The sequence below is a fragment of the Pollicipes pollicipes genome, unplaced genomic scaffold (genome assembly GCF_011947565.3).
Source record: "Pollicipes pollicipes isolate AB1234 unplaced genomic scaffold, Ppol_2.1 Scaffold_6686;HRSCAF=7923_pilon_pilon_pilon, whole genome shotgun sequence".
NCBI lineage: Eukaryota > Metazoa > Arthropoda > Thecostraca > Pollicipedomorpha > Pollicipedidae > Pollicipes > Pollicipes pollicipes.
In genome coordinates, this window is record NW_023596921.1 from 30,751,673 (window position 1) to 30,763,836 (window position 12,164).

At 52.7% G+C, this 12,164-nt stretch overlaps 1 protein-coding gene across 1 annotated transcript; it reads left to right on the forward strand.

Moving 5' to 3' along the window:
- The first annotated feature begins 8,770 nt into the window (after positions 1 to 8,770).
- LOC119108170 (uncharacterized protein K02A2.6-like) lies at positions 8,771 to 11,770 on the forward strand. Its single transcript, XM_037231748.1, has 4 exons — positions 8,771 to 9,517; positions 9,984 to 10,555; positions 11,138 to 11,293; positions 11,764 to 11,770. Exons 1-4 carry the CDS (start codon positions 8,771 to 8,773, stop codon positions 11,768 to 11,770), a joined length of 1,482 nt encoding a protein of 493 aa, XP_037087643.1.
- Positions 11,771 to 12,164: the final 394 nt, after the last annotated feature.

The window sequence follows — 12,164 nt, forward strand, 5'->3', positions numbered from 1 at the left end:
GTTAAAATGACCTTCTTCAGCCCCACGGCTTTCTAAATCTTGAACATTTATATGCATAAAAAGTGCATAGAAATGAAGCTTGAACAATTCTCTTTCGATTTCCAAGATCAAAAGTGTGCGCCGTGGCACTGATTTTCGAGCTATCAGGCAAAGCGCAGACTCATGCACGCGCCACGATGCCCAGGCGTGGGATCGAATCTCGCTGCCGCCAACTCTTTTCAGCAGAATTGAGATGGAACACGGAGTGAATACGGCCACTAACTGCCGATAGAACTATTTAGTACAACATTATTCTGATTATATATAAACAGAGAGAGAGAGAGAGAGAGAGAGAGAGAGAGAGAGAGAGAGAGAGAGAGAGAGAGAGAGAGAGAGAGAGGAGAGGAGAGAGGAGAGAGAGAAGAGAGAGAGAGAGAGAGAGGAGAGAGAGAGAGAGAGAGAGAGAGAGAGAGAGAGAGAGAGATATATATATATATATATATATGGGAGCTATTACATATATATATATATATATATATATATATATATATACAAAGGTACTGATATGACAAAATTTATAAATATATATATATATATATATATATATATATATATATATATATATATCTATATGTATATATACCTAACACAGTGCCCGGTCCTACCTCCGGGCGCGTTGGATGGCCAGCCTTGGACCGCTGCCGTCGCGATAGCTTCCATGCGTCAGGCACAATGATACTATGCGCCCCAGCCATAGGCTGTTGCATGTAGCCCGACGGCTGCATAACACCTGTCAGGTATATTTATGGACATAAAAAGATCTCGTGTATTTCTTGTAATAGCTCGCAGCACATTTCACAGCACAGCAGATGCGTCTTCAGGCTATACATAATATGTATATATATATATATATATATATATATATATATATATATATATATATATATATATATATATAGCCTATGTAGCCTATATATTAGCCTATGGCTGGGGCGCATAGTATCATTGTGCCTGACGCATGGAACCTATCGCGACGGCAGCCGTCCAAGGCTAGCCATCCAACGCGCCTAGAGGTAGGACCAGACACTGTGTTGGGTTCTTAAGTTGTGGTGCTGGCGGCCACTGTTGTGCGGGGTCGGCAATGCCGCCTCAGGACCAGCGCAGCAACGATAGCATAGTAACATTGCAAGCACCGCTGATTGGGAAGCAGTTGTGCTTAAAAGCGGGATGGTAAGCAATATAATAAGTGCCATAATGGTGAGCGGTACTGCACAAAGGTACTGATATGACAAAATTTATAAAACTTTTTTTGACTGATTTTGAAGAGCTTAAACACCTGACAGGCCTGTGGCCTAAGTAACCATGCTCCCTAAAACCATTTGCACGAAGGGTTTTTGGCATAATGTGAATCAAAACATTTTATCACTGGTTTCACCGAATAAATAAACCTGAGAAATATTGCTTTCACTTCACATAACCTGCAAAATCAGTATTTGGAACCTCAATATGACATATTTTTTCTATTCCTCATCAAGCCTTGTAATTTATAACTTTAACCTTCATCCATTGACCTCAGAGTAGGAAAGGTCGTAGCCTTGACATCGTGGTTGTAGTTCATGGGCGCACCACGAGTGGCGCCACTGTCGGGCGATGGAAGGCAGTCGGCCCGGAGCCGCCGTGCCGTGCGGTTGGTTGTTCATACTTTGTAACTGGAGCTCACGTTAACATCAATAAACAGTTGGGAGATACAACAACTTGGCGACGAGCAAAGGGATTTTAAAGTAGGGACAGGTGCAAGTGACGCGCGGACCGGCAGGACGTGTGGAACTGCGAGGACTGGCAGGGCACGTGGAACTGCGAGGACTGGCAGGGCACGTGGAACTGCGAGGACTGGCAGGACACGTGAGGCTGAGGACCGGCAGGACGTGTGGGATTGCGAGGACTGACAGGGCGTGTGGAACTGCGGGGACTGGCAGGGCACGTGAGGCTGAGGACCGGCAGGACGTGTGGAACTGCGAGGACTGGCAGGACACGTGAGGCTGAGGACCGGCAGGACGTGTGGGACTGCGAGGACTGATAGGGCGTGTGGAACTGCGAGGACTGGCAGGGCACGTGAGGCTGAGGACCGGCAGGACGTGTGGAACTGCGAGGACTGGCAGGGCACGTGGAGCTGAGGGCCGGCAGGACGTGTGGAACTGCGAGGACTGGCAGGGCACGTGGAGCCGAGGACTGGCAAGACGTGTGGAGCTGCGAGGACTGGCAGAGCGCGTGGAGCCGAGGGCAGCAGTGTTTGAAAACGCAGGTGATCAATCGGCGGGCTTCAGGAGTTTTCTGACTCGGTCGACGGGACAGGGCAGTGTGGTGTCATCCATTTATTGTCAAAGTGTGTCAGGGGCAGGACAGTGACGGGGTCGATAGCCCTGGGACAGGCTCAGGGGCATCAGTTGCCACAAAGGCCCCAGGACTGGCACGTGGTTTTGCCGCCGCGGCGTGCCGCCATTTTGGACGTTAGTTCAGCGGGGGCCCGGCACAGGCGCTGCGTTTGGCATTCTTCAAGTACTTCACCTTTTTTAGAAGAAGAAAAATCTCCACCGCGAGCGTGTTATGCGCAGTACGAAATGGACACAACCAGCTCACGTTAGCAGGATTGCCCAACTTGGAAATCATACAACCCAAACATCATCTTTAGCACCAAAAATGTTGAGCAGGCAATTACCGTTATTCATTTTGTCGTTTCGACCATTGTTGCTCACAGTGCTCGCATGAGCACCTATCATCTTCAAGAAATTGCCATCTGACAATATTATAATTTCCACAACAAACCAGTGATGTGATTTTTAACGCGCAGGTAGCAAACGATTTATAACATGTACTAAAAGAGCAACACAAGCACCAAATCACAGGCACAAGAAATCAAGAAAAGTATCCCAGTTCTGCACATTCGTGTCTCGAATTATCTGTTGGTGCGCTGAGCCTTCGTACATAACATAATTTTGATCATTTTTATCAGATATTTGGTAACTTACGGCGCATCACGCGCAGACCAGAAGGGCGCCTACAATCTTACCTTATCATTGCACTTCTTTCTACTTCCTTTATTATTGCACTCCTAATTTATTTCCAGTTGTGAAGCTTAAATTGATATTTCCAAACAGACAGCACATAGAGAGAGCCAACATTATCTATTGAACTGAAGCATTTCCAGCAATCTTAAAAAAACGGACCAAGCCACGGGAGCCCAGCACCGAAGTCAAGCCAACGTTTTCGGTGCGGTACATAAACGTCTATTAGTGCACCTCATACACGAGTCCAGATAATGCGATTCGCACTTATTAGAACCAAACACATCGTGACGACAATGTCGCTTTAGCTACAACACTTGGGTTCAATTAATATGAATACTCCGTTGCCGTGAGATGCCGCCATCATGTCGTGCGGAGAGACTGTCGTAGCACCCTCTTAAAGTAATGCACCTCAAGTACAATTCCAACGAGCGAGGCCTGAAATCGCTCTGACATCCAGAGACATACTCTGCCGAGATAATTTGCCAACAGCAATCCTTGGGTAACGGCCCAAGCCCCGGGAAACTAAGACTGAAGCAGAGGCAGCGTTTTCGGTACGGTACATATACATCTATTAGCGTAGTGCACCTCACACACGAGTCTGGATAATGCGATTCGCACTCATTAGAACTTAACACGTGCTGACAATGTCAGTGGAACTGCAAGACTTCGGTCGGATGAATAACACTCATGCATTGCCGTGACATGTTGCCATCATGTGCGGACGAAGTGCAGTAGCACCCTCAAGTAGTACACCTCTTGTATAATTCCAATTGGCGAGACCTAAAAACCACTGTGACATCCAAAGACATACTCTACCGAGATAATATGCCAATAGCAATCCTAAGGAAACGGACCAAGCCCCGAAAATTGAAGACTGAAGCAAAGTTAGCGTTTTCGGTATGGTACATATACGTCTATTAGCGTATATGTGCCGTACCGGAACATCCAAACCGTACCAAACCGACATCGAAAGACATGCTCTACCGAGAGAATATGCCAATAGCAATCTTAAGGAAACGGACCAAGCCCCGAAAATTGAAGACTGAAGCAAAGTTAGCGTTTTCGGTATGGTACATATACGTCTATTAGCGTATATGTGCCGTACCGGAACATCCAAACCGTACCAAACTGACATCGAAAGACATGCTCTACCGAGAGAATATGCTAACAACAATGCCAAAGTAATAAGCCAAGCCCCGGAAACCGAAGACCGAAGTAAATCCTACGTTTTCAGTACGGTACATATGCTTTAATTGGCGCAGTGCACCTCATACACGGGTTCGGATAATGCAATTCACACTTGCAAGAAATAAATACGTCGCGAGGACAATGTCGGTTCAGTGACAACACTTCGGTTCAATGAATAATACCCACGCATTGTCGTGAGATGTTGCCATCATGTGCGGACGGACTGCAGTAGCACCCTCTTAAAGTAGTGCACCTCTGGTATAATTCCGATTGGCGAGACCTAACAACCACTCTGATGCGCAAAGAAATACCCTGCCGAGATAATATGCCGACACGAACCCCAAGGAAAGAAGCCAAGCCTCGGAAACCGAAGACCGAAGCAAAGGCAACGCTTTCGGTACGGTACATATACGTTTATTCGTACGGGACACCTGAGACAAGAGTCCTTATAATGCAATTCGCACTAAGTAGAAATAAACACATTGTGCCGACAATGTCGGTTGAGCTGCAATACTTTGGTTCAATGAAGAAGACTAATGCGCTGTCGTGGGATGTCACCATCATGTGCGGATGGACTGTAGTAGCACTTTCTTAAAGTAGTGCACCTCTTGTATAATTCCAATTGGCGAGACCTAAAGACCTCTTTGACATCCAAAGACATACTCTACCGAGATAATGTGCCAACAGTAATTCTAAGGGGGCGTACCAAGCCCCGGAGACCGAAGACCGAAGCGAGGCCAACGTTTTCGGTACGGTACATACATGTTTATAAGCGCAGCGCACCTTATACACGAGAGTACTATCTCGGTAGAGAATGTTCTTGGATGCCAGAGGCGTTTTCAGGTCTCGCCAGCTGGAATAATGCAAGAGGTACACTACTTTAAGGGGCTGCTTCTACGGTCAGTCCGCGCAACATGCTGGTGATATCTCACAGCAATACACGAGTCTTGTTCATTAAACCGAAGTACGACATTGTCGCCACAACGCGTTTACTTCTCGTAAGCTTGAATCGAACTATAAGGACTGGTGTTTCAAGTGCCCCGCGCCAATAAACGTATATGCGCCGTACCAAAAACGTTGGCTTTGCTTCGTTTTTCGGTTTGCGGGGCTTGGCCCATTTCCTTCGGGTTGCTGTCGGCATATTTTCTCGCTAGAGCATGCATTTAGATGTCAGGACGGTTTTTAGGTCTCGGCCATTCCAATTATACAAGAGGTGCACTACTTTAAGAGGGTGCTACTGCAGTCCGTCCGCACATGATGGCAACATCTCACGACAATGCATGGGCATTATTCATTGAACCGAAGTGTTGTCACTGAACCGACATTGTCCGCACGACGTATTTATTCTTGCAAGTGTGAATTGCACTATCCGGACCCGTGTATGAGGTGCACTGCGCCAATTAAAGCATATGTACCGTACTGAAAACGTGGGATTTACTCCGGTCCTCGGTTTCCGGGGCTTGGCTTATTACTTTGGCATTGTTGTTAGCATATTCTCTCGGTAGAGCATGTCTTTCGATGTCAGTTTGGCACGGTTTGGATGTTCCGGTACGGTACATATACGCTAATAGACGTATATGTACCATACCGAAAACGCTAACTTTGCTTCAGTCTTCAATTTTCGGGGCTTGGTCCGTTTCCTTAGGACTGCTATTGGCATATTATCTCGGAAGAGTATGTCTTTGGATGTCAGAGCGGTTTTTAGGTCTCGCCAGTTGGAATTATACAAGAGGTGTACTACTTGAAGAGGGTGCTACTGCACTTCGTCCGCACATGATGGCAACATGTCACGGCAATGCATGAGTGTTATTCATCCGACCGAAGTCTTGCAGTTCCACCGACATTGTCAGCACGATGTGCTTAGTTCCAATGCATGTGAATCGCATTATCCAGACTCGTGTGTGAGGTGCACTACGCTAATAGACGTATATGTACCGTACCGAAAACGCTGGCCTTGCTTCAGTCGTATTTTCCCGGGGCTTGATTCGTTTCCTTAGGATTGCTGTTAGCATGTCATCTCGGCAGAGTTTGTCTCTGGATGTCAGAGCGATTTCAGGCCTCGCTCGTTGGAATTGTACAAGAGGTGCACTACTTTAAGAGGGTGCTACGACAATCCCTCCGCACATGACGGCAGCATCTCACGGCAACGGAGTATTCATATTAATTGAACCCAAGTGGTGCAGCTTAAGCGACATTGTCGTCACGATGTGTTTGGTTCTAATAAGTGCGAATCATATTATTCGGACTCGTGTATGAGATGCACTGCGCTATCTATCAGACGTTAATGTACCGTAACGAAAACGTTGGCTTGACTTCGGTGCTGGGTTCCCGTGGCTGGGTCCGTTTTTTAAGATTGCTGGAAATGCTGCAGTTCATTAGATATTGTTGGCTCTTTCTCTGTGCTGTCCGTTTGGAAATATCAATTTAAGCTTCACAACTGAAAATAAATTAGGAGTGCAATAATAAAGGAAGTAGAAAGAAGTGCAATGATAAGGTAAGAGTGTAGGCGCCCTTCTGGTCCGCGCGTGATGCGCCGTAAGTTATCAAATATCTGATAAAAATGATCAAAATTATGTTATGTACGAAGGCTCAGAGCACCAACAGATAATTCGAGACACGAATGTGCAAAACTGGGATACCATTCTTGGTTTCTCGTATGTCTGTGATTTGGTGCTTAGTATGCCCTTTAAGTACATGCCATAAATCGTCCGCTGTCTGCGCGTTAAAAATCGCATTGCTGGTTTGTTGCCGAAATTATAATATTGTCAGATGGCTATTTCTTGAAGATGATAGGCGTTCATGCGAGCATTGTGAGTAGCAATGGTCGAAACGACGAAATAAATGACGCTATTTGCCTGCTTGTTATTTCGGGTGCTAAAGATGATGTTTGGGTTATATGATTTCCAAGTTGGGCAATCCTGCTAACGTGAGCTGGTTGTGCCCATTTCGCACTGCGCATAAAGCGCTGGCGGTGGAGATTTTTCTTCTTCTAAAAAAGGTGAAGTACTTGAAGAATCCTCTGCGTTGTCGGGCAACGACTTCCGGAAGCGCAGTTCGGCAGCCCGCCGACAGAGGCGCTGTGATAGCCAGCGGTGGCGTGACTCACGGGTCAGCACGGCATTAGCTGATCGGCCGGAGAGGAGTCGAGCTGGGCGGCCGGGCGCGAGCCAGGTGATCGGAGCGTAGGAAACGACTGAGCGTCGTGCGCGAGGTAGAACAGCTGATGGGACCGTGGGAAAGCAGCTGAAATCAGTGCGCCGGATCGAACAGCTGATCGGGACGTGGTAAAGCTGAAGGGATGGCGCTGCCGGGAATGCATCTGCCCACGGTGGCACCCTACCACACAGCGGAGGACTTTGAAAGGTGGGTGGGAAGCATAGAGCGGTATTTGGCGGCCGTGAACATAACTGATACCAATCAGAGGTGTGCAGTGCTTCTCCATCTGGTTGGGCCGGACGTCGCAGAGCTCAGCGAGACGCTGCCGGACGAAGACGCGACGGGAGATAACTTTGAAAAACTTAAGGAGGAAGCTCACGGCGTACCTGGCGCCGGTCAAAAGTGCTGTGACTGAGCGGGCTGCATACCACCAAATGAAAATGCAAGCGGGTGAGGAATTCGAACAGTTCCTCGGGCGACTCCGGATTCAAGCACAGAAATGCGGCTATACAGCGGCTGAGATGGACAGGGAACTCCGGGACCGGTGTGTCGTCGGAAGCAGCCCCGGGCTGAGAGAAAAGCTACTGCAGGAGGCGGCGACCAAAGGAGACGGGCTGACGCTCGCGAACGTCCGGCAGACAGCGCGGGCGTACCGAGACATGCGTCAGCTGAGCACCCAGCTGAGAGAGAGTCAGCCGGCAGTCACAGGAGTCGACTGTGAGGGGACGGCCGTGAACGCAGTGCGGTGGGAACGGCCACAACGGCCACAGCGAAGCCAGTGTTTCCGATGCGGATCCAGACAGCATTGGAAGAGGGACTACCCGGTCAGGGTGCAGGAGCGAGGCGCTGCCGACCGGCCATCGTCCGGGGATAATGGATGGCGTGACGGGCGGCGGCAGCAGGGACAGACCCGCCGTCCCCCGCCCGTCCGACGCTGTTTCCGGTGTGGGTCGGACGCCCACCTACAGCGCAGCTGGCCACAGCGCCGCACAGTGGACCATGTGACTGAGACTGAAGGTGTGCCACAGCGCCTCAAGGACGTTCTCCTACAAATCGACATCCCGAGCGAGAGGGATGGCCTACCACTCATCACAGTGAGGATCAACGGTCAGGACATCACGATGATGATCGACACCGGCTCGCCGGTGACAATCATCGGCAGAGATGTCAAGATCCCGGGACTGCGCATGCGGGCATCGGAGCTACGTCTGCAGTCCTACACCGGTCAGACGGGGCCCCTCCGCGGAGAGGCAACGGTGGAGGTGGAACACGCAGGCCAGGCCCGGTCACTGCGACTGGTGATATGTGACCGACAGGGGAGCGCGCCGCTGCTGGGACGAGACTGGCTGCGCCAGCTCCGACTGAACTGGCGCGCGGTTAGCATGGTCGACCGGCCGGGGGACGCTGACGGGAGAACCACGCCGGAGTCGGGCGCGAAGACGACGCTGGAGTCGGTCGTCAAGGCGCACGAGACAGTGTTCAGCGACGGACTGGGGAAGATGTCGATGAAGGCCCACCTCACGCTGAAGCCTGACGCGCGTCCGGTGTACAGGAAGGCCAGGCCTGTGCCGTACGCCCTCATGCCTCTAACTGACAAGGAATTAGAGCGCTGGATCACGGAGGGAGTCGCAGGGAAGGTTGACCCAGAACAGAGACCGTCAGGCTGGGGGACCCCGCTGGTCCCAGTGCTGAAGCCCAACGGTCAGGTCAGGTTGTGCGCAAACTACAGCCTGAAAGTGAATCCACTGCTCCGGGTGGATCCGTACCCACTGCCTGCGCCAGAGGACCTATTCGCGAACATACGAGGTCGAGTGTTTGCAAAGCTGGACTTCCGGCGGGCATACGAGCACATGGAGCTGGACGAGACGTCACGGGACCTCACCACGGTGACAACGCACCGCGGCTCGTTCCGGATGGTCCGTATGCCGTATGACATCGCCAGCTGCGGCTTCCTGTTCCAGCAGGCAATGGACAAGGTGCTGGAGGGACTGCCGGGCTGCGTGTGCTACATTGATGACGTTCTCATCGCAGCGGAAGACGGGGCAGAGCTGGTGACACGGCTGGACCGGGTCCTGACTCGGCTGGAGCGCCACGGCCTCCGGCTAGAACGCTCAAAATGCACTCTCGGGGTGAGTGTGGTGTCTTACCTGGGATGGCGGATCACCGTGGACAGCATCAAGCCGGAGGAAGACGGGACAGCCGCGCTGCTGGAGGCGCCAGAACCACGTGACGTTTACTAGCTCAGATCCCTGTTGGGATCGGTGGACTACTAGTCGTCTCCTGCCCGGGCTCGCGACAACGCTAGCCCCATTGTACGCGTTGCTGAAGCGCGGTTCGCCGTGGAACAGGACGCCGAGATGTTCGGCTGCAGTAGATGAAGTAAAGCGGCTGCTGGCAAGCGGCCGTGTGTTGGTGCCGTATGACCCCGCCTTGCCACTCAAACTGGTAACAGACGCCAGCGCCTCTGCAGTCGGCGCGGCTCTGATACACCGCATGCCGGACGGCACAGAACGACCGATCATGTTCGCGTCGAGGACGCTGACACCGACAGAAAGATGTTACGCACAGGTCTAGCGGGAAGCCGCCGCTGTGCAGTTTGGGCTCCGGAGCTTCAGCAGGTTCCTGTTCGGCCGGAAGTTCACTCTCACCGTGGACGATCGGGCCCTGTCCCGGATCCTGAGCCCCGAGCGCGACCTCCCCGGTCTGACCGCGGCACGTCTGCAGCGGATCGCCATGGAACTGGCAGCATACCAGTACAGCGTAGAGCTACGCGGAACGGCAGACATGGCGCTCGCGGACAGTCTATCGCGGATGGCGCTGCCGTGCAGCGGGAACGAGCGGGCGGAGGCGGACAGGGAGGTGGCGGGAGTCCACTTGTTGTTCATGGACGGCGTGGGAGCGCCGCTGACAGCCCGCGAGATCGAAAACGCCATCAGGCGCGACCCGCTGCTGGCGAAGGTGCTTATGTATATAAGACACGGATGGCCGACAGAGACGGAGCCGGGGTTGGCGCCGTTCCGACACCGGGAGGTGGAGCTGTCCACAGACCACGGCGTGGTACTGTGGGGAGGCAGAGCGGTAATACCCCAGAGGCTGCGGTCGCGAGTACTGCAGGAGCTGCACATCGGACACCTCGGCAGCGCCAAGATGAAAGGAGTGGCGCGCCGGTGCGTATGGTGGCCGGGAATGGACACAGAACTGGAGGCACTGGCGTGGGATTGTACCGCATGTGTAGAAAAGCGAGGAGCCCCGCCACGGAGCGCGCTGCACACCTGGGAGCCGGCTGGCGGCCCGTGGGAGCGAATCCATGTGGATTTTGCCTTGCCGTTTCAGGGCTCCAGCTTCCTCGTGGCACATGACAGTTTCAGCAAATGGCTGGAGGTGTATCCGATGAGAGATACGGGCACAGAGAGCGCGGTCCGGGAGCTGCGAGCCATGTTCGCTCGTTTCAGTATACCACGGCAGCTTGTCTCCGACAACGGACCTCAGTTCACAGCGTCACAGTTCGCGGAATTCTTGAGTGGGTACGGTGTACGACACGTCAGAGTGGCACCATACCACCCGAGCAGCAATGGGGCTGCCGAACGAGCGGTCCAGACCCTTAAGAACGGCCTCAAGGCGGCGCTGAGGGACGGGGGCTCCCTGTCTCGCCGGCTGTGCACGTTTCTGATGGCATACCGCGCGGCGCCACACTCAACGACAGGTCGGACGCCGGCGGAAGTGATGTTCGGGCGCCCGATGCGCACCAGGCTCGACCTCGTGCACCCAAGCATCACACGAGATGTACAAGAGAAACAGCAAGACCAGAGGGAGGCGGCGGGAGGAAGGTCGTGCCAGTTCAGGGTAGGCCAGACCGTGTGGGCGCGGACATATGGCGGCCCCGACGGTGGCGGCGCGGCGAAGTGGTAGGCATCACGGGCCCCGTCTCGTATCAAGTAGACGTCGGCGAGGCCGTCTGGGCGCGCCATGCGGACCAGCTCCTGCCAACAGCAAGACGGGAAGAGCAGCAGCCGACCGAGTCAGCTCCGCTGGAGCCGTCGCAGCAGCATCCAACCGACCCTGCTCCCGGCCGGCAGCAGCATCAGATCCCGGAGGCTCACAGCTCTCTCGGGGAGAGAGAAGAGGAGGAGGAACAGAGACCGTCACCGACCAGAGAGGAGGCAGGTGGTCGCGACCAGACCAACACGGAGCCGGAATCAGCTCAACAGAACCGAGCTCCTGACTGGCCGGACGCCGAGTACCAGCAGACGGGGCAGCCGCGCGCCGTCAGCGCGCCGCCCCTGCGGGCAGGGCAGGCACACGCGGCCAGCGCGCCGCGTCACGAGACGCAGCCGCGCCGATCAGCGCGCACCATCCGACCTCCGCTGCGTTTCAGGCTGTAGGGAGGCTCCAGTATGGGGGCGGGGGGTGTTGTATCGTAGCCTTGACATCGTGGTTGTAGTTCATGGGCGCACCGCGAGTGGCGCCACTGTCGGGCGTTGGGAGGCAGTCGGCCCGGAGCCGCCGTGCCGTGCGATTGCTTGTTCATACTTTGTAACTGGAACTCACGTTAACATCAATAAACATTTGGGAGATACAACAGTACACCTAAGCAGCTGAAGTGAAATGGGAAGTGAAAGGTGAAATATTGCATTATTTGACACAAAACATCAGCTGCTATAAATGTCACAAATCTGAAAACTTTCCTTGCATAAGCAGACGTGCTATAATGTTGAAATTAATTTGATAGCCCTGCATTCTATGTGATTAATTATTTCAGCATAAGACTTAGCATAA

Bases quoted from the DNA above. Each gene is read 5' to 3' on its own strand.
- LOC119108170 (XM_037231748.1), top strand. From the start codon at position 8,771: ATGGTCGACCGGCCGGGGGACGCTGACGGGAGAACCACGCCGGAGTCG. The intron at 9,518-9,983 runs GTGAGTGTGGTG...GCCGCTGTGCAG, and splicing joins GCTCAAAATGCACTCTCGGG to TTTGGGCTCCGGAGCTTCAG. The intron at 10,556-11,137 runs GTGCGTATGGTG...GATGCGCACCAG, and splicing joins ATGAAAGGAGTGGCGCGCCG to GCTCGACCTCGTGCACCCAA.